We start from the raw sequence: 22,300 nt of genomic DNA on the forward strand, positions 1-22,300 counted from the left end.
TGGTGAAGAACCTGCCTGCCAATTCAGGGGACACGGGTTCAGTCCCTGGTCCAAGGAAGATCCCACATGCCGAGGAGCAACTAAGCCTGTGTGCCACAACTACTGAGCCTGCGAGCCACGACAAGAGAAGACACTACAATGAGAAGCCCATGCACCACAACAAAGAGTAGCCCCCACTCACTGCAACTAGAGAAAGCCCGTGCACAGCAACGAAGACCCAATGCAGCCAATAAAATAAATAAATAAGCAAATAAGTAAATAAACAAATTTATTTTTTAAAAGTTATAGAAAAATGAAAGCGCCGCAATAATTTGTCCACTCTGTCAGCAGTAACGGCAGTTCTAAGAAGCTGACACCTTGAAGCGGACAGATAAGATAAGCATGGCGATAGGTGCAATTACCAGCTTTACAACTGTAACAACATGCCTTCCTCTAGCAAGTTGGAGCACATGTGGGAGTGATGTCACAGACTAGCCCAGATGGAGCCAGGGACCTGTGCTTTTGAGAGGTGACCAAGAATGGTTTGTGAGCCCAGCTCACCTCCTGCGGGACGTGCAGTGCCCTCCAGGAGAGACCTGCCAATTGCCGGAAGCTAATTTTAGCTCTGAACAGCGCCTCCACTGGACTCTCCTTTCATTCATTTCGTCATTCGACCAATATTCACTTAATGCCTATATGCCAGGCTCTCTGCCAGGCACTTGAGATACAGCAGGAGCAAAAAGATCAAAATCCTTGCTCTTGGGGAGCTTACACTCTATAGGGGAAGAGAGGACAGTGCAGAAAACAAATCTGTAAAACTAGGAGATAAGTGCAAGGAAAATGAAGCAGAGAAGGGAGAGCAGGAGAGTTGGGTATGCAGTTTGCAGTGCCGAATGGACGGGTGATGGAAGGTCTCCTTGAAGAGGCGACATTGGAGCAGAGACCGGAAGGTTTCTGAGGGAGTGACTGAGGGGCAAAGGGAAAGGCAAGTCAAAGCATGGAGGGAGAGGAAGGTTAGTGGGGCCAGAGAGGAGTGGGCAGGAAGAGAAGAGGAGAAAAGATAGGCACACTTGCATCTCACCTCCTTCAGATGTTCTTGATTTTTCTCAGCCCCTGGAGGATGGAGACAGGGAAGTTGGCACCTTCTCTCTCTCTCTTTTTTTTTTTTTGTCACGTCTTGTGGCATGCAGGATCTTAGTTCCCCTGCAGTGGAAGCGCGGAGCTCTAACCACTGGGAAACCAGGGAATTCCCAGGTAACTTCTCCTTGATTCCTCCCTGCGGAAAGCATCTGTGTGAGCAGCTCTCCTAAAGGATGATGTTATCAGGGGAATTACATTGAAGCAAAGCAGACAAATGATTCTCAAAAGCCCTGCAGCATGTCATCCCTGGGAACATCTTACCGATCTTTCTAGAAAGGTCCCACCTCCTGCTTTGGTTCCCACCACATTCTTCTCCCCTCCAGCTGCCTTGCAATATCCTCACTTTTCTCCCCAGAGCTTTCTCCTTGTGTCTGCCTCCAGACCCTACCTTTGCACATCTTAAGACAGGTCCTTGTCGCTGCAAAACTAAGGGTACCCACTGGTGGTGGGGCATCTCTCTTCATTATCCAGAAACTCCAGCAGAGACTTAGAAAATTTTCTGTCTCCTTTCTCTCTCCTCATCTCCAGCAATGGATGAGAACTGGACAGAAGTGTATTTTCGCACCAATACAAATGGTACCTATACACCCACCAACTTTTGTCTCTCCCTTTCTCTCACACACACTTTGCAAGATGTGTCCATTTTCTCTCTAAATAGCAATTTTTGTCATCTTCATACAAATAATCTCTTTTTTTTTTTAAGGGAAAAGTCAGTGTGAGTTGCCCAACTCCAGAGGGTTTCATTTACATAGTACCCTGGAGTTGTGCAGCGCATGACTTGCACAGCTGTATGAGGCAGCTTTCATCACTTTAGGAGACACAGAGCAGGGCAGTAAATAGGTCCTTGAACCTCTGCTCCTGGTCCTTTGCTAAAATAAGGAATGCCTTTCTTTCTTTGGCCACTCAGCTTGCGGGATCTTAGTTTCCCAACCAGGGATTGAACTGCCCTTGTTAGTGAAAGCACAGAGTCCTAACCACTGCACCACCAGGGAATTCCCAGGAATGCCTTTCTTTGGTTAGAGGGGAGCTAGTAGAGGATTTTGACGTGTTTTTCTCTTGAAAGGGGAAGCCTTCCCTTTCTTTTCTCCTTTCATCTCTACTTCTCCTTCAGGCAACTCCAGGAGCATCTTCCTAAACAAGAAGGTCACATTCTTTACGTTCTTTGTAGGGCAGATCTCAGGCTTATGGGGGCAAAAGCCACCATTATAGCTGTAAATCCTTATATACAAAGGGGAGAAGAGGAGCAGGAGGAGAGAAAGGAGGGAGGGGCAGGAAGCCTTGCCTTCTTGTCCCAAGGCCACTCCTGTTCCCACCTTGTTGGCCTCTGAATTTGTCGGTTCTCTGTGCTGCAAGGAAGAACGCACTTGAATAACTGCTTGGTGCTGGGTATCCCCTCCTTACCAATCTCCTTGCTTATTTTCTAGCTCAGTTATGATTGTTCTCTCCTCCTTCTCTCCTGTCTTCTCTCTCTTTCTTTCTTTCTTTCTTTCTTTCTTTCTTTCTTTCTTTCTTTCTTTCTTTCTTTCTTTCTTTCTTTCTTTCTTTCTTTCTTTCTTTCTTTTTCTTCCTTCCTTCCTTTCTCCCTACCTCCCTCTCTTCCTTCCTTCCTTTCCTTCTCTCTCTCTCTCCTGTTCTTTTAAGGTATTTTCTTCTGTTGTGTCCATGTGCCTTAGACAGGGGGTCTTAGAGGCATGGCTTGAGACCCCCACAAGCAGTCCCTGGTAAGGTCCTGCCTTAAAGGCCAGTCATTCTGGGGAAATGAAGAGCCGGCTCGTCTCTTTCCCAAAGGACCAGAATTCACCCTGGGCTGGCTTCTGCTGCTTGTGGTGACATGCTGTGACTAAGCCAGGGTCATGATGAGTCACCCACAGCAGGGAAGGTGCCCTTGCTCCCCAACCCTTCCCAGAGCAGGCCTGGGGGTGTGTGAAGTGGGTCCAGAAGAGATGTGTTATTCATATAACACCATAAAACCCAGGGCTGACTGATTTTTTTTAATGTTTATTTCTGCCATCTTTTCCCACCCCCAGCTCCTGCCATTCCTATCCCAGAAGTCTGAGGATAAAGCAGAGTGACCATAGCTCTCTTCTCCTTCCAGGATTTGACTCCCAGCTCCCAACTCAGTAGCTATGTGTCTCTGGACAAGTCACCTAACCTCTCTGAGCTTCATCTGTAAAATGGGACCAACCCATAAGGTTGTTGATAGGATTAAAAAAAATGATCCATCTAAGGGCAGTTAGCACTATGCCCGGCAGGTGGTATCCCCTGAATAAATGTTAGCTGTTGGTATGAAATGATTATGGAGTGCACCCTACACTAGATGCCTGGCCTTGCTTGTGTTGCCAAAAAAACCCCAGCCTCTGTTCACTGATGCTGGATAGAAATATGGAGACAGAGCTTTGGAGGAGTAGAAAGGAATAGCTTTATTACTTTGCCAGGCAAAGGGAGTCACTGCAAGCTAACGCTCTCAAGTCTGTGCCCCCCTTCCTGGGGAACAGGGAGAGGTCTTATAGTTGGGGTTTGTGGTCAGGGGTATGTGATAGGGATCAAGGCAGTAATAGTCTTGCATTCTTCTGGTTGGTTGGTGGTGAGGTAAGCAGGAGTCAGCATTATCAACCTTCAGGTCCAACTGGTCTGGGGTCTACATGCTTACAGGGAGCATACCATCATTAATCCTTAACTTCTCCTATCTGGAAGGGGTTTCAGTATCTGCAAAACTCTGAGGAGATCTAGCATGGAACACAGACAGGTAGATGAAAGATTACAGTACAACAGGTGAGAACAGTAATAAAGATAATATGGACATTGTGCTATAGTTGCAGAGAGGGAGTGATGTGATGGTCAGAAAAGAGGAGGCGTTTGAGTTTGAGATCTCAAAAGCAGTGAAGGGCATTCCAGAAAGAAGAAACACAAGATTCATGTAGAAGCGGTGAGGATGAGGCTGTGATATGGTTTTATACTGTGAAATAAACTGGGAGCTCTAACACCTGGAGACTGTTAAAAGTTTTACACAGGGTAGCAGCAGACTCAGAGCTATAATTTAGAAAGTGTGAGCTGGCAGATGTGTGCTATGCGATTAGGGGCAGGAACACTATGGAATACCAGTGAGCAGGCTGTCACAGGAATACAGATACAGATATGGGGTATAGAGACAGAAATGATCGTGATGGCAGGGAGAACATAGGATACCCATGGCCACAGTCAGAGTCTAGAGAATCTCGGCAGATGACTAGCCAGCCCCAACAGAGAGGAAGGCTCCATACTTCCACCTGGGTTGGCACACTCTGTTTCCTTTGTCTTCAGTGCTCTTCCTCACTGCCATTCAATATCCAGCTCAAGCCACCTCCTCTGGGAAGCCCTCTTGGATTCCTCTACACAGTGGATTAGGGTCTCCTGCTCTGTGTTCCTAGAGCCCCTTGTCCCTTCCCCATCGTATCACTTGGCATTCCTTCGTCTTTGTTTCCTGGTTCCTCCCACTGGTCTGAGAATGGTGAGGGAAGGGCCCAGCCCTGATGACCTTTGCATCCGCAGGACAAATGTGGCGTCAACTGTTTGCTGAATGAATCAATGGAAACGAGAACTTTAGCAGGCCTGGGGAGAAGCTGGAGGAACCATCAGAAAAAGACTGTCTCAGGGAACTCAGGCCCTGGGGCCACCTCACCTTTTCTTCTCTAATTCTGTCTCCTAGTCGCTGCCTAGAAGCCTGGGCCTTTCAGGAACGTGAAACACGGAGGAGCGAAGAGACGCGTGGCCAACTACGGACCGGTAGCTGAGGCCCCGCCCCTCGGCCCTAGACTCCGCCTCTCCACCCTCTGCAATCCCAGTCCCCGCCGGGCGGCGACGCCCAAGAGGCCGCATGCGCAGTGCGCGCACGAGCGGGCCCTTGCCCTTCTCCCAATGGCGGGCGGCGGTCCCCTTCCCGGCATCCTCCCGGGGGCAAGGAGCACGTCATTTCCGGTGGGGAAGGCCCGCGGCCGCCGCCGCCATTTCGGGCGCTGCTGTGAGGCTGAGACCCGAGCCGGTCCGCTGGGCGGCGGGCGTCGGGGCTGGAGGGGCGCGCGTGGCGGCGGCGGCGGCCCAGCGTGTAGGCGCGGAGGCGGCCATGGCGGGGAACTTCGACTCGGAGGAGCGGAGCAGCTGGTACTGGGGGCGGCTGAGTCGGCAGGAGGCGGTGGCGCTGTTGCAGGGCCAGCGGCACGGGGTGTTCCTGGTGCGGGACTCGAGCACCAGCCCCGGGGACTATGTGCTCAGCGTTTCCGAGAACTCGCGCGTCTCCCACTACATCATCAACAGCAGCGGCCCGCGCCCGCCGGTGCCACCGTCGCCCGCCCAGCCTCCGCCCGGTGAGGGACGGACGGGACGGGAGGCCCCGGGCGGGGGTGAGGGCCGCGGGACGCCCCAGCCTGGCCGGCTGCTCCTCGAGAGCTGACCCTCACGAGGGACGTGGGCAGAGGGCTGGAGTGACGGCGGCCGAGGGGCAGCCCGCTGCCGCGGCTCGCTCCCACGGACGAGCGGGAGTGTGTGGGGGAGGCGGAGCCGCTGACCCAGGCCTCTGGGTGTGACTTGGGAGGACAGCCCAGGGGAAGGGGAACTGTTTCGGCCCCAGGGTGGGGCTGGCGCCCTTGCAGGGCCGGGCAGCGTGGGGACAAAGAGCTGAGGGGGATGTTGGCACTGCGGGGGCATCATTTGGCAGCGGTGCCCGGAATGAATCCGATAATCCTACAAGTGGCTTTTTAGGCTTGAAACGTTTCCTGCAGCGTTGGAGAGCCGGGTTTGGCCACACTCCCCTGGTGGCCTTGGGTAGGAAGTCACCTCATACTGGCCGGGAGGGATGGAGACACCCTCAGGAAACTGGTCAGCTTTTTCCTTTCTTGGGCATTTTTCCAAAATACTTTTACCGTCCTCTTCCCCCGCGGAGGACGAAGGTGGTGAGCTAAGTGCCTTGGTTATAGAAGAAAGGCCTCTGTGACCAGCCCAGAATAAGCTGATGCGCGGCTGACTGTGTTCAAGGGACCTTAGCGTCCAGAGACTGTCCTCCACAATGAGAGGGTTCTAGTTTTCAAAGCAGTGAGTGGAGGAAAGATTTTTTTTTTTCCAGGGAATAATTCAGAAATAAGCCAGTGAAAACAACCCCTTCCCTGAAAGTGAATGGAACTTCATTTTCCCTTGGACCTCAACATTGCCAGTCTTGTATTCCAGGGCTTCTCCTTGTTGAGTAAGTTGAGGGCTGTGGCCTGAGGCTTGCTAGATTTTGGGAACAGACCCTGCTGAGCTGATTCTCTGAGAATTTAAATTATTTGCACTGGATCTTCCTTGCCAGAGATTGAGATGTGACTCTCTTAAAACCCATGCCATTGGAGTTGCTTGGGGAGTGTTAAGGGGTTTTGTGCACTTGGTACTTGAGATTTGTGAGGTACAGAGTAATTCTGGTGTAATGGTACCGAGAATCTTCGCTCCTTCTCCCTGTTCCCAAGGTGAAGCAGTTTTGTCCTGAACAGCTGAGATTTGGTCCAGGCAAATCTCATGTGAATTAGGAGGCTCCTGAACCAGCCTTTGCAGACTTGCCCTTTTAGGAGAGTCCTGATTTAGATTTATTCACTCTGGCCAGAAATGGGGAGATGGGATAGTCTCTTTGTTATTAGCACATACCAATTGTAAGAAGAGTGTGGGGATCTTTAAGCCCACAAATTATTCTAGGTCTTTCTCAGTCTGATTGGTTTAATAGCACTATAACACGAGACGGGAATATTTATGTATTTAAACCAAATATATTCTTTTACCACCTTCATGGTGTCTAGGGTTTTGCATTACCGTGCAGTGACATGATGGCAAATGGTCACTGAGACTGAATTCTCAACCTTTTGTTTGTTTATGTGTTTTGTTGGTTGCAAAATTTGGAAATAGCAGCAGGCAGTTTTGTTTGAGCTTTCCCCACATCTTGGTGTTATGACTTTAATTTCATCTCTCACCTTAATATTGAGCTCCACCTTTTCATAACAGATATGAGTTCAGATCCTTGACCCAAGAGAGAAGGTGAGGATTGCCAGAGTTTGTGGATGGGGTGTGAAAAGTTCATGGGCATTGTGGTCATTTTTCTTTCTGCCATGTACCCTGTTTTCCACATAGGGCAGTTGATTCCGTTGCTGTCATTATAAAGATTACTTAATCTTTGTTCTTTCCCTCCCCCATCAAGCTCTTCTTTTGAAACCACACAGAAGAATTTCTTGAATTTTAGAAAGGCATATACAATATTAATAGCTAACATTTATTGACTGGTTATTCTATGCTAGGCACTTTGCTGAGTGCTTTATGTGCCTTGCCTTGTTTACTGTCTATAACAATTTACTGAGGAAAGTACTGTGATCTCCACTTATTAAAATATTTTCATTTTATAGATGAGGAAACTGAGAGATTCAGTAAATTGCCCAAAGTCACACAGCTAGTAAATGACTGAGCCAGAATTTGAATCTAGGAATTGTGACCTGAGAGCCGACACTATCACGTTACTCCTTTCTGTCAAAGCCAGTTTCCTTTTGAGATCCCAGCAGTGCACTTTGAGGACTCAACACTTTTGTATTTGTCCTGGGTCCCAGGTTTCTGTTTAAAGGCCAGAAGGAAAGGATGACAATAAGAAACTGGCTTTAGCATTCAGACAGTACGTATCTGCTATTTAAAGTTGATGATGAAGAGACTTTTAATAACCTTATTTGGCAGACTGAATATGGGAAATGAGCTTTTTGTTTATGATTATATAGTGTATTTTGTGGACATAATGCAGAGGGTGAATTTGTATGGAATGGCTTAGATATAGATTCTAGAGGCATAGGGACAAAATAGACCAGGTATTCTCAACCTTTTCAAGTGAACCTGTTTGGTGTTTTTTGGTTTTGGGTTTGTTTTTTTTTAATATTTTATTTGTTTATTTGGCTGTACCAGGTCTTAGTTGCTGCATATGGGATCTTTAGTTGCAGCATGCGGGATCTAGTTCCCTGACCAGGGATTGAGCCCTGCCTTACTGGGAGCCCTGCATTGAGAGCATGGAGTCTTAACCACAGGACCTTCAGCGACGTCCCCACAAATGAACCTGTTTTTAACATAAGCGTTTAGCTTCACAGGCTACCAGTGCTGCCATTACCTGGAAGTGCCCTAACTGTACCCCAGGGCCATAGGGCAGGGCTTGGTCAAGTCTGGTCATACTCTGTTAGGTGTACCTCTTGGGAAAGGTTTGCAATCATTGATCCACTAGTTTTTTCCTCTTTGAACGTGAGGTTTTACTAGCCCTCGTCCAGTAGATAATCGATAAAACTGAGTAAATATGAGTTGGGAAAGTAGTTACAAGCTTGTGCTCCTAAGCCTGGGTTTGAACCTTCCTTACCTGCTGCTTAATACTTATATAACTTTGGGCAGGTTCTTTAACTTCTCTCTGCCTCAGGTTCCTCATATGTGGAAGAAGGGAAATAGTACTGACCTCAGGGTTGTTTCAAGTTTAGTGTATTAGGGATGGAACTGACATATAGTAAGTACTCAATAAGCATTAGATATGTTAATCTATGTGGTTGAGAGGGAAGAGTTGAGGCAAAATGGAAAACTTTTCTCAGCTTTTGAGAGGCTCACAGCATGTCTGAAGGAGTAAGTGCTAGGTGGAGGGGGATGGGGTACATCAAGAAGTGTGAAAGAACCTTGGCTGCAGTACATGGAAATAGGATGGCACCTGCCATTACCTGCTCAACCTAGAACCTCGCACCTGTTGCCCTAGTGGGTGAGGGGAGCATAAAAACTTGCCTTTGGGGGTGGAGGCAGAAGTTAGGGTGAGAATTGTTTGCACTGCCTCTTCAAAGTGGTGCTGGGCCAAGCTGCTTCTGGAGATCCTAGGGGACTGCCCATTATCCACTGCTGCCTTTTTGTACTTTCAGCATCTGTTTACCTCATCTTTGTAGTTCTCAAGCTTGGTCTTCATAATTTACTCTTCAATATTAGAGTATCCCTCCATTCAGTGGTTCTGGAGAAGTTCCTCAATGAGTTACTTAAAGGTTTTAGACCAAAAAAAAAAAAAAAAAAAATCCTTGGTAAAAGGAGATGGGTTAATTTATTGCAGAACTTCTCCAAGCCTTTACTGTGCTCATGTGAAATTATGAGCCTGTAAGAGAGGCAGGTATTGGATACTGGGTTTTTCAAAGCAGTTTGACCACAGAACTTTTTGAGAAGCATCTTGAGATTCTGTGGAATCTTCCCTGGGAAACAGTGCAGCAGACTCTGGATTTGGGGATGAATCGAAAATTTCTAAAGGAATTTGGAGGTTTGGGGTTGTGTTTTAAGCTGATGTGCTTTTATTGGGCCCTTACAATATACCAGCTACTTTTAGGAACTTTATTAGATAGGACTTAGGCCCGGTGAGAAGTTAAATAACAGCTCATATAGCTAGGAAATAACAGGGACAGGATTCATCAAACCTAGTCAGTTTGAATCTGCAAAGTACCATGCTCACAGTCCACCATTTTTAGAAGGTTCTGTTTGCTTTGGAAACCATGCATCCTGATACCTCTTCAGGATACTTTCTCAAGTGGAAGTCAGTGGCCTTGTTAGCCCTTTGTATTGGACAGGTAGTGACAGTGCTGAAGCAGCCTCTATAAATAGCATAGGCAGAGGAAAAATAGGGAATGAGAATTAAAGAAAGAGGAAAGGAAAGAAGAGAAAGTGCTGTGAGATTGAGAGGCTTGTGGAGCCACTGTGGTGGTGCCCATGCCAGAAGTGACCTGGCCTGTTTAGCTCACAGAGCTCTTCAGTGTTCTTCTTAACACCTCCAGGGAGTGGTGCTGTAAAAACTGATATAACCTAAGGGCTGATATGCTTAGAATTAATGAGTTGAGTGTGTAAAAGATACTTCCGACTGCATTGATTTTGATTTCTGATTATGTTCATAAGTGCACGTTCAGAATCCAGCACAGATTTAATGTAGAACAAGTCAGGTTTTCCAGGTTCCAGCTATGAGAACGCTGTTGTTCTGTTCTCTAGACTGACTGACTGTATCTCCTTCCTTTCCCGCCCTTCTGTTTCCTGCCTTTGGCTGTTTGTGGTTGGAAGGAGATGAACTAGGGAGAAGGAACCGGAACATAGCTGTGGTTTGGGCTTATCTGGGACTTACGTATGTTCTGTCCCCCCTCCTCTTCTGGATCAGTGAAGCCCCATATAACTAATTCTAACTGCTGCAGCAGTACACAGAAACAGATATTCCTCTGTGGCATAATTACAGTGTCGTTAGAATAAGAAAAGAGGGAATTCCCTGGCGGCCCAGTGGTTAGGACTCTGTGCTTTCTCTGCTGTGGGCCCCGGCTTTGATCCCTGCTTGGGGAACAAGACCCCATAAGTTGCTCGGTGTGGCCAAAAATATATATATATATATTAAAAAAAGAGAGAGAGAGTAGGAAAATAATTTATAGGTAAATTTTCCCTTAGTGTTTTCCTTGTATTTTTGTGTCCATTGGAATTGCCAAGCAAAAGTCAAAAAAAATAATGGGCCTAGTTCACATCATGAAGCATTTGAACAAGAAATGAATTGAACCAACTTGCTACCTTTCTGGCAGATGAACTGACAGTTTTTCTTTTCAGAATTCTCACACTGATCTTTTTAAGGGATTTGACTTAGTGGTCTTATTTGTTCTTCTAAACCCCTTCCCCCCCAAAAAACCACATTTTACTTGGGATAGTACAGTAGTTGGAGGAACCATAACAATGGATGAAAGGGAGTAGTTGCCATCTTAGAATGAAAAGAGTACCTTAGAAACATTCAGGGTACTTCCCTGGCTGTCCACTGATTAGGACTTGGTGCTCTCACTGCTGGGGGCCGAGGTTCGATCCCTGATCGGGGAACTGAGACCCCCCGCAAGCTGTGCAGTGCGGCCACACACACACAAAAAAGACACTCAGGTATGGAGAGAGCTGCTCTTTTTATCATGATTTTGTTGTATCTTACAACGTAGTTTGTTGTTGCCACTATTTTTTCTGAGAGCATTTCTCCAGTTGAAAGTGAAAGCCGGGGGGAAAATGTCTTCTTAAGACATGGTGCTGTGCTCCTTGCTCACTAGCCACACTGTGTATGCTTTTATATCCCCAACTATGCTGTGAGTTTCTCAAAGCTCGGAACAGATTTTCATTTAACTTTTCCTCACTTCAGGGTTATGTTCATTAAGAATAATATCTAACACTTAATGAGCATGTACAATCTGCCAACCACTGTCCCAAAAGGGTGGCTAGTGAAAACCATATTGGCTGTTGTACCTCAGCACGTAGTTCGGTAAAATAGCAAGGGAGCTTTTCTTCCCAGGTGTCATCAGGACCATTTTCTAAGCCGGGGTGCTCTGCTGGTGTAAAGGTTCTTGCTATCACTCTGCCCTGGAGGCTTTCTTGACCAGGCGGTGCTAAGGAAGTCTTCTTGGAGCTCACACTGACCCTGTCCTTAATGTAGTTCCACAGGCCTGAAGGATCACTATAGCCTAGCTGTGATAGGTGAGGTTGCGCATCTCCTGGTTTACCAGACTTGAATAGGAATAATTGCCCATCAGTGATCTGCTTTATTGAAGAGAAACTCCAGAGTATAGCACCACCGTGCTCCATTATGGTCATAAACAAAATTATCTCTTCAGTCGTGCACTTGGAACTATTGGGGTTGCATTCTGCTGGTGTCTGATGAGTATTTGCCATAGATGGACAATCCTGGGTTTGGGCATGTATTTCAACATCTTGAGTTGGAGAGACAGCCAACATTACTGAATGTGGGCTATTAACTTGTTTTAGTTTACAGCCATGAATTCCACAGATGGACTTTTGCAATGTTAGAAATGTGTATGTGTCCTCTAAATTGCATCTCCGTCTTTCATTTGGATGAAATGAGAAGGCACTCATCAGTACTCATTCTGTATTAAGGACTTTTGGGTAACTTCCAAAGTTTATCTTTTCACCTCTAACCAGTAGAGAATTTTAAGTGTACTTTTTCTGGTCTTTCTGGGGAAAGTGTTTTCTAACATTGAACAAAATAATTTGATCTCTTTTTTTTAGAGTGGTGAAATAATTTGGACAGCTGGGCTACCACAGTGTTCCTATTTCACAGCATTGATAATACAGGTTTTTAAATAGATGGGCTAGTCTTAATGGGAGTGGAGAGGGTAGATTGGCCCTTTCCCTTAACAAAAGACTCGAACAAGTAACTTTCACAAAAGAAGTACAAATAGTTAATAAACATGAATAACGTCAAACAGTCAAAGATGATATTTAAGAAGAGATATCCTGGCTCTTTCGACAAGGATATGGGGGAAATGGGAGCTCATAAACCACTGGTGGGAGGGTAAAATTATACAAACTTTTTTGAGGACAGTTTGGCAAGATAAACCTAATGTTCTTACTTTGTTGGTTTATTTTTTCATGTGGACCAGTTTTAAAGTCTTTATTGAATTTGTTACAGTGTTGCTTTTGTTTTATGTTTTGGTTTTTTGGCCATGAGGTGCATGGGATCTTAGCTACCTGACCAAGGGTCAAACCCACACCCCCTGCATTGGAAGGTGAAGTCTTAACCACTGGACTGCCAGGGAAGTCCCTAAACCTTAATGTTCTTACACTTTGATGTAGCAATTGCATTTCAAGGAGTTCATCCTAAGGAAGTAATAAAAAAATGTTCATTAGTAGACCAGAACAAAAACACTCATAACAGCATTGTTTGCAGTAGTGAAAAGCTGGGACTATTCATATTCTTGAATAATATGGGGAAATTTTTCTTATATAAAATATTATATAACAAAATATTATATAAAATAAACCAGTTTTATTTTAGAATAGGGAAAAGGGCAAGGTATAAAACAATAGTAATCTAGTTATAGAACTATTTATGACGTGTCTATAAATATTTGTACATATATAAAAAATCTGGTAGGTTATAACTCAAGAGTGGGTTATAAGTGTCCTGTGGCAGGGTTAAGGCTGATTAAAAAATAAACTCCACAAGAAAAAATGTTTTGTAGAGCTATGCATTACTTTATCAGGAAACCAAATAGTAAAAAATCCAATTAAGATAATTTGATATTTTGGGTGATTAGCAGAGTGCAAGTTAAAAGTTCATATTTTTCATTAGAAATTTTTGTTTCTTATTTGAAGTGAAATACATTCATTTATTATCCTTCAGTTCTAGAATCTCAGGATAGGGAAGGAATGCATTTTAAAGTATGCCCTGTGGGACTTCCCTGGTAATCCAGTGGGTAAGACTCCATGCTCCCAGTGCAAGGGGCCCAGGTTTGATCCCTGGTCAGGGAACTAGATCTCACATGCATGCTGCAACTAAGAAGCCTGAATGCTGCAACTAAAGATCCCTCATGCTAAACATGCCGCCACAAAGATCCTGCATGATCTGTTTGTTTGTTTATTTTATTGGCTGTGTTGGGTCTTCATTGCTGCACTCGGGCTTTCTCTAGTTGCGGCGAGCGGGGGCTACTCTTCGTTGTGGTGCGCAGGCTCCTTATTGTGGTAGCCTCTCGTTGCAGAGCACCGGCTCTAGGCGCGTGGGCTTCAGTAGTTGCAGCACATGGGCTCAGTAGTTGTGGTTCACGGGCTCTAGAGCGCAGGCTCAATAGTTGTGGTGCACGGGCTTAGTTGCTCCGTGGCATGTGGTATCTTCCTGGAGCAGGGATCAAACCCGTGTCCCCTGCATTGACAGGTGGATTCTTACCCACAGCGCCACCTAGGAAGTCTGATCTGTTTGTTTTTAAGGGAACAGTCTAGTTTCCATGTTTTATTTAAGTGAAAGTCTTATGAATTGATTTTTAAGCAGTTAGCTTCTTAGTTTCTCCTTTCAGCTATCAGAAGTGAAATTGAAGTCAATTGTAGATTAAAAAGATAATCTAAAACTTTTTTTTATCAGGAATTATATATTCTAGATGTGAAGAGACAAATGTATGAGCCTGGTGTAGATACCAAGCCTTCCCCTCCTCTTCTTGGGGTAGCTGCTGGGATCTATGAAAAAGGAGAGCTTGCTATATTTCCTGAGGTTGAAAAGGAGATTGTAACACAGGCATGAATCGCTTGTACTCTGTAAATGGAATAGCAGCAGAACATTTTGGGAGAATGAACAAAAAGTCTCCACATAGCTCTGTCTTTGATGCAGGATGAGAGCTTGTCCTGACTGGCATGGTTGGTCCCTCATAGCCTCCTGTCTGTTCTCTGCTGAAGGTGGTGATAGGCATCTTTCTTCCCAGGGAATGTTAGAGCTACAAAGTATGATTTTAGTTTTACTATTAGGAGAAGGAGTTATTGATTCTAGACAGGTTTGTTTTTTTTTTCTTTCTGATTAAATATTGACTAAATGTGTGTGGGGAGTGTTTAAAATCTGCATTTCATCTCCAGTATAACATATCTTTAAATAATGCCCTGCTCTGTTTTTTTCCAGGGGTGAGCCCCTCCAGACTCCGAATAGGAGATCAAGAATTTGATTCATTGCCTGCTTTACTGGAATTCTACAAAATACACTATTTGGACACTACAACGTTGATAGAACCAGTTTCCAGATCCAGGCAGGGTAGTGGAGTGATTCTCAGGCAGGAGGAGGCGGAGTATGTACGAGCCCTCTTTGACTTTAATGGGAATGATGAGGAAGATCTTCCCTTTAAGAAAGGAGACATCCTGAGAATCCGGGATAAACCTGAAGAGCAGTGGTGGAATGCGGAGGACAGCGAAGGCAAGAGGGGGATGATTCCAGTCCCTTACGTCGAGAAGTATAGACCTGCCTCCGCCTCAGTATCGGCTCTGATTGGAGGTAACCAGGAGGGTTCCCACCCACAGCCACTGGGTGGGCCGGAGCCTGGGCCCTATGCCCAACCCAGCGTCAACACTCCGCTCCCTAACCTCCAGAATGGGCCCATTTATGCCAGGGTAATCCAGAAGCGAGTCCCTAATGCCTACGACAAGACAGCCTTGGCTTTGGAGGTACATAATGTGCAAAATGTAGAAAGAAGAGATCTGCTACAGGGTCTCCCTTTCAGACCTCTTAGAGCTTTGTAGGAATGCTGAATACAAGCAGCAGGGTTGTGATGTTGTTATAGATGTCGAATGGTACTTTTACCATTAAGTACTGATTTGGGCGTTTAATGTTGGGTTTTCTCTTTTTTATAGAAAACCTATTTTGGAATGAGTAAGCTTAAAACTGAAAAACTGAATGTTCTGATTGATCTACTAAACCATACTTTGACTACTTTAATAACACCAGCTGTATTCACAGGAATTAACCTAAAATATTTTTTCTCATCTTCTACATTCTAATCTGTTTCTGTCTTTCTGTTATCATTATCTATAAAACAAGGTGGGCTCACGCAGATTTGAGTATAATGAGTGGTCTGTATCAGAATACTTAAACGAATTTTCTTATAAAAAGACAATGTTTTTACTTCAGGGGACATGGGGTTTCTTACCATTGATTGATTGTATTCATCAAGTAATTCAGGAGGAACAGTGAGGTATATAGGTATGAAGAGATACATACCCAGAAGTACTAATTCCAAGGAGCAGCGGGTTTACTTGGTCTTTGTTGTTTAATGCATTTTCTAGACAAGAAGCCAGTTCCTCCTGAGGAATAAGTTTTTGCCTTTTACTGGTGAATCGTTATTCCTGTTAGCCCATCTCCTCTGGCCAACCACTGCATTATATTTATTCCTGTCTTTAGCACTCACAGCTTTGTCCCTTATCTCCTCTCTTTCTCCTTCCCTCCCTCCCTTCCTTCCTTTCTGAGTTATGCAGAGCTAGTGGTTCAGCATAAAAGCTAGTGTAGAAGTGGCATGCTTTCCCATCTTTCAGAGCCTTTCATATATGGTAACTTGAATGCAAGCAAGTAGCTGAATTTCATAAGCACAGGCTGACGTTATGTGAGCACAGGTTTGCAGAGAAGGTGTGGAAGTATATTCTTGTAAACTGCAGTCTTCTCTAAATTTTGTTTTCTTTGGGTCATGTTTATACACTGAGGAGTGGGAGCTGCCCTCTATCGAAGTGGGAGTATTAGCCTGTACAATGAGCTGGAATTTGAAATAGTCTGTGGTATTACTGGATTTGACATTTTTCTGTTACATTCTGAATAGTGGGTGCAAAGAAGGGTTAGTTAGGTCTTATAGGTTTGACTGGAAAATGTGTGTTTTTAAAATGTGTATATTTTGAGAACATGTTGTGACTTAAAAGTATTGTGTCCCAGTTTTTTTTGTTTTTTGTTTTTTTTAAATAAATTTATTTATTGGCTGCGTTGGGTCTTCGTTGCTGCACACGGGCTTTCTCTAGTTGTTGTGAGCGAGAGCTACTCTTCATTTTGGTGCACAGGCTCCTCATTGTAGTGGCTTTTTGTTGTGGAGCACAGGCTCTAGGCGCATGGGCTTCAGTAGTTGTGGCACATGGGCTTAGTTGCTCTGTAGCATGTGGAATCTTCCCAGAGCAGGGCTCGAACCCATATTCCCTGCATTGGCAGGCAGATTCTTAACCACTGCACCACCTAGGAAGTCCTGTGTCCCAGTTTTGATGAGAGATAAAATGTGTGTTGTTTAGGTCACACCACTTTTTCCTACTTAGAGTTTGGGAAAACACGTTTCTAACCTCATGTTTTCATTTAAGTTCAGATGGTGGCGACAGTTAACATGGTGCTGTGCACATGACAGTTGTGACTCTTGACATTTGTTGCAGACTGTTAGTACTGGGCTGGAGTGTGAAAATAGCATTCATGGAACAAGCCAGCTAACACCCAGGAGAGAATAGTTATCACATTAATTTTGCTTCCATTTGCAATTCCTTTCTCAAAGAGAATGGTTTGTTTTGTTTTGTTTTTTTGGCTGCACTGTGCGGCTTGCAGGATCTTACTTCCCCGACCAGGGATTGAACCCAGGCCCACAGCAGTGAAAGTGCCAAGTCCTATCCCCTGGACCCTCAGGGAATTCCCAGAGTTGTTTTTAATGATGCCTGCGTTGATTAGAGGCTTTAGTGCTCAAAGGTGGTTGAGCTGCTCTCCTACTGTGAAACCTAAATCTTGTGAAGTAAAGACTAAAGTAGAAGACTAGTTTGTGATTTCAGTAAGTTTTCTTTTTGGGTTGGATATTAGTTTTGAGCCACATATTTTTTGTTGTTGTTTTTGTTTTTGTTTAATATTTATTTATTTGGTTGTACCAGGTCTTAGTTGCAGCTGGCAGGCTCCTTAGTTGTAGCATGCGGGCTTCTTAGTTGTGGCAGGCAAACTCTTAGTTGCGGCATGCATGTGGGCTCTATTTCCCTGACCAGGGATTGAACCCAGGCCCCCTGCATTGGGAGCACAGAGTCTTAACCACTGTGCCACCAGGGAAGTACCCAAGCCACGTATGTTGATTGTTGAAGATAGCCTCTTTAAAGTTAGAACAAATACCCCAAATAATAGCTTTAAAACACCTTATGAAAAAAAAAGCAAAAAAAACACCTTATGTACTTAAAACACATAATGTTAGTTTAGCATCATAGAAATCTAGAGCTGTAAAAGACCTTAGATGTCCTTATTCGTTGTATGAAAAACTTATGTTGAGACAGTTGGAGGTGGAGATATATGGAACCCAGATCTACTTTGGTGCCTTTTCAACCATACCCAGATTCAATCTATGATTTTTTTTTTGTTTTTGAACAGTGATGCTGCCCTCCTCAATGTAAGTTTTGTGTGGTTTCACTGACAGCATATCCTCAGTTGTGTTCTCTATGGAGGGAGGCAGTTTTACTTTCCCATCTCTGGTTTTCCATAGGAGCTGATGCCTAGTCCCTATTGAGATGAGGGTAGGAGATAGGTGACTCTGGCTTTCTGTCTGACCTTAGCATTCTGATAAGAAAAACATTTATTGCTCTTTTTGACCCACCATAAACTTAGATCTGTAGTGAGCTAGGCACATTTTAGTGGAGCTTTACGGTTAACTTGAAATTGATAAATTAGATTCATTGCATTTTAGAATTGGGCAGAACTCTAGACATAATAGGGTTCAGACTGCTTCTCAGTGTCCTAACATTTCCCAGGAGGTAGCTGAGGATTCAAGGCTCTGGGTTCCCTCTCTTGCTTCAGTCAAAGCAACTGTTTTTAACTGTGTTATATATTGGGGTCTCTCTAAGATTTTTTTTTTGTTAAATACAGAAGGGTTTCTGTACTTAAAAAACTAAATTTAAAACATTGTTCACAATCCACTTGTCTTCTTACAGATGGATATTTCCTGCATGGTATATTTGCTGTGAACAGAGTCCTCCAGTAGAATATAAGTTAAGGCCTATTTCCTTTTTTCCCACCCATCAGATTTCTCTAGTAGGAATGAAGGCTGTTGGAAAGAAGGGATTAATTCTAGCTAACAACCAAAGTAGGGGTATTCCTCTGTCCACTGTAATTCTGGGGGAATATAACTGAACCAGGAGGACACCATCTGTTCCATCCTGGAGCTTCTAATGAAGACAGATTTTAAACAGATGTAGATATGCTGAGTGTTTTGAAGGAGAAACACTGGAAATAATACTAGAACAGTGAGAGGCAGCTTTTTTTTTTTTTTTTGATCTTAGATTTGATCTAAGATTTTGATTTGATTGGTTTTTGTTTCATGGCTCATGGCTCCATGGGAGCAGAAATAATGATGAATCTTATCTTGTAAATTGCAAGCATTAAAGTTTATTGTGCCTCTGCAGACTGTCCAGAACAATCGTATTATCTTTAAATGTACTAATCATGTAACTTCCATTTTCTGATTCAGCCTGGCATCTTGCCTTTGATAGATAAGACTTCTGAGTATAAAAAAAAAAAAAAAAAAGACTTCTGAGTAACCAAGGAGCTTCTCGGGTAGACTTAGGCATAGATTTGTTCTTCAGGGCACAGATAGGGAAGGTGTAAAGTGCTTTGGGTCCCTGATTATACGTAGTAGCGACTACATCAGCTGTACATCTCCCCATGTGGAACTCTGTGAAACATAAGTTATTTCGGCCTTTTGACCTATATATGGAAAAGTGGAGTGAAGACCTTAATTTTCCCTGTGTTCCAGAGAGAAAAAATGAGATTAGAAAGTGTAAGAACCTGAGTGACAAGTCTTGGCTGTGTTCAGTTTGTCTTTTTCTGGAATTGTAGCTATAGATTTCTGTACTGTTCATTCAGACAGGTGTCTGTTTTCCCTCTCCTTCCATCCTTTTTGGACTTCTTCATTCAAATCACAGTATCTAAATGGTAAGAGACTTTGGAAGTAACTAATCCAGTTTCTCAGACATTGAAGGCAGGCTCTTTGGTATCCTCAGAGAGGAATTAAAATAATTTTTTTATTAAAGTATAGTTGATGTACCATATCATGTAAATTACAGGTGTACAACATAGTGATTCACAATTTTTAAAGGTTATACTCCATTTATAGTCGTTAGAAAATACTGGCTATGTTCCCTGTGTTGTAAGTATATCCTTGTAGCTTATTTTATTTTACTTTTTATTTTTTTGATAGTTTATTTTTGTTATTTGTTTGTTTATTTATTTTTTTGGCCATGTCACACAGCATGTGGGATCTTAGCTCCCCGACCAGAGATTGAACCCATGCCTGTTACAGTGGAAGCATGGAGTCTCAGCCACTGGACCACTGAGATGTCCCCCTTGTAGCTTATTTTATGGATAGTAATTTGTACTTCTTAATCCCGTATCCCTATCTCTCTGCCCCTTTGACCCCAGATGACTGCTAAAAAAAAAATTTGGGTATAGTTGTTTTACAATGTTGTGTTAGTTTCTACTGTATAGCAAAGTGGAGTTCCCGGTGCTATACAGCAGGTTCTCATTAGTTATCTATTTTATACATATTAGTGTAATTATGTCAATCCCAATCTCCCAGTTCATCCCACCCTCCCCTTTACCCTCCTTGGTGTCCAGTACATTTGTTCTCTACATCCAGATGATTTTTTTTTCCTCTTTATATATATTTTTTTTTCTTAAATTTTAATTTTTTTATTTTTTACAATAAACTGCATATATTTAGAGTGTACAATTTGGTATCCCAATCTCCCAATTCATCCCACCCTCCCCTTTCCCCTCCTTGGTGTCCAATACATTTGTTCTCTACATCCAGATGATTTTTAAACATGTTATTTGAATTATCTCTACTTTTGGGGATCTCTCTATTATCCACAACAGTGTTGTCTAGAGGTTCCAAACTTTCAGAGAATCCATAGTGGGGTTGTTTTGCTTGTTATTTATTTATTTATTTATTTGGTTGCGTTAGGTCTTAGTCCTGCAGACGGGCTCCTAAGTTTCCATTTGAGGTCTCCTTAGTTGTGGCATGTGAACTCTTAGTTGGGGCATGTGGGATCTAGTTCCTTGACCAGGGATGGAACCTGGGCTCCCTGCATTGGGAGCGTGGATTCTTAGCCACTCTGCCACCAGGGAAGTCCCTGAAATACTTAACAGTTCCATTTATTAAGTTGGTAGGTTCAAACAACTTAAATATTTATATCCTAATAACTTAGTACCCACTTAAAAAAAATAAAAATAATTGGAAGAAAAGAGTATTTTTGTTTTAATAAAATAACTTCAGTTACTTAACTAATGAGATGTGCACACATCCATTTCTCAAACCTTGGGATCATGTGGAACATTGCCATCTTCATTTCCTGTTCCACTCTTATTTTCATGAGGTACTTGATTTTTATCATAGCAACTGCCAAAATCCAGCTTTACAAAGATATGACATCTTTGAAAGGGATGTAGTATAATCTGATATCAAAATCAGAATTGTTATCTGCCTTGAGCTAGTAGTTTGCATGGCATAACAGATGTCAAGAATTGCTGTATTTCCCTCATAAATTTAGAATACTTGGTAGCACCCCTCTGAATTTGCTGCATTGCCTCTGACACTGCACAGTTTGGGACCCTCAGGTCTAGTTCACTGGGCTAGTTGTTAGAAAATTCTTTATGTTGAGCTAAAATGTACCTGCTCTATATGGTCACCTCCTGCCTCTCAGCAAGGACGGGGAACTTAGTGTCAATCATTATCAGTTGTTGAACTACAGAAAATCTTTCCTGATTTGGATTAGAATCAGGGTAAGGTAAGACCTATCTTCAGTGTGATGCTTTTGCTCTATACCAGGAAGCCTACCTACCAGTAAATCTCAAAGACCTGCAGCTTTCCACCAATATGAGCCATGCCCATTTCAGTCCATCTCTGAGGCAAGTGAATCACTGAAGCTGAATTGTCCTCACTTATCTTCACTGATTTGAAAGATTTTAGATTGGCCCCAAATATTACCTATTCCTTAGATCAGGGGTCAGCAGACTTTTTCTGTAAAGGACTTTACAGGCCATCCAGCCTCTGTCACTCTGCCATTGGTAGCTAGAAAGCAGCTATAAAAAAACAACAAAGGAGCTTGCTGTGTTCCAATAAAACTATTTACAAAAACAGGCAGCAAGCTGGACGTGGCTCATGGGCCATAGTTTGCTGACCCCTGTCTTAGATTACTGTAGTTTTCTTACCTTTTTTCTTCCTTCAGTCAAATCTTGAAATATTTACTAAATGTGTTCTTGGTGTGTTTGAAAATATTTGAAAATGAGGTCCTTATACTCTGTCTCTGTACTTAGTTTCCTTGGCTTTATTTGTATGAAGTTATGTGTGTTTCCTGTCCTGAGCTCACTGGAATCCTGCAGCAAATCTGGATCAAAGGAACGTTGGCAACTGTTGATGCCTTTCCTGTTAGATAGTAGGGATGGAAACTAGAAAAGCAATCACCAGGCGTTACACCATCAGAGGAGGTCACACAGTTCCTGATGTCTCCTGTGTAGTGACTACCAAAAATTAATGCTATTTTTTTTAAATAAATTTATTTATATCTTTACTGGCTGCATTGGGTCTTTGTTGCTGCACACGGGCTTTCTCTAGTTGTGGCGAGCGGGGGTGGGGGGGCTGCTCTTCATTGTGGTGTGCAGGCTCCTCATTGTGGTGGCTTCTCTTGTTGCAGAGGATGGGCTCTAGGTGCTTGGGCTTCAGTAGTTGTGGCTCACGGGCTCTAGAGCGCAGGCTCAATAGTTGTGGTGCACAGGCTTAGTTGTTCTGCGGCATGTGGGATCTTCCTGGAGGAGGGATCAAACCCGTGTTCCCTGCATTGGCAGGTGGATTCTTAACCAGTGCGCCACCTAGGAAGTCCCAGTTCTTTTTTTTTTATTAGTATGCAG

The 22,300-nt window shown here is 43.7% G+C and overlaps 1 protein-coding gene across 13 annotated transcripts in view; it reads left to right on the forward strand.

Moving 5' to 3' along the window:
* The first annotated feature begins 5,073 nt into the window (after nucleotides 1–5,073).
* The window catches only part of CRK (CRK proto-oncogene, adaptor protein), a 41,908-nt gene continuing 24,681 nt past the window's right edge, over nucleotides 5,074–22,300 (forward strand). For 10 of the 13 annotated variants that reach the window (XR_009050051.1, XR_009050052.1, XR_009050048.1 and 7 more), the window contains exons 1-2: nucleotides 5,082–5,459; nucleotides 14,543–14,908. Coding sequence is in view for 7 of the 13 variants with exons in the window: in XM_057716494.1 (XP_057572477.1) it covers nucleotides 5,219–5,459; nucleotides 14,543–14,908 (607 nt within the window). In the remaining 6 variants the exon portion in view is untranslated. Of the gene's footprint in view, nucleotides 5,460–14,542; nucleotides 15,079–22,300 lie in introns of all 13 variants that reach the window. The other 3 variants (XM_057716492.1, XM_057716493.1, XM_057716498.1) reach the window with 2 other exon arrangements.

The sequence above is a fragment of the Hippopotamus amphibius genome, chromosome 17 (genome assembly GCF_030028045.1).
Source record: "Hippopotamus amphibius kiboko isolate mHipAmp2 chromosome 17, mHipAmp2.hap2, whole genome shotgun sequence".
Lineage (NCBI taxonomy): Eukaryota > Metazoa > Chordata > Mammalia > Artiodactyla > Hippopotamidae > Hippopotamus > Hippopotamus amphibius.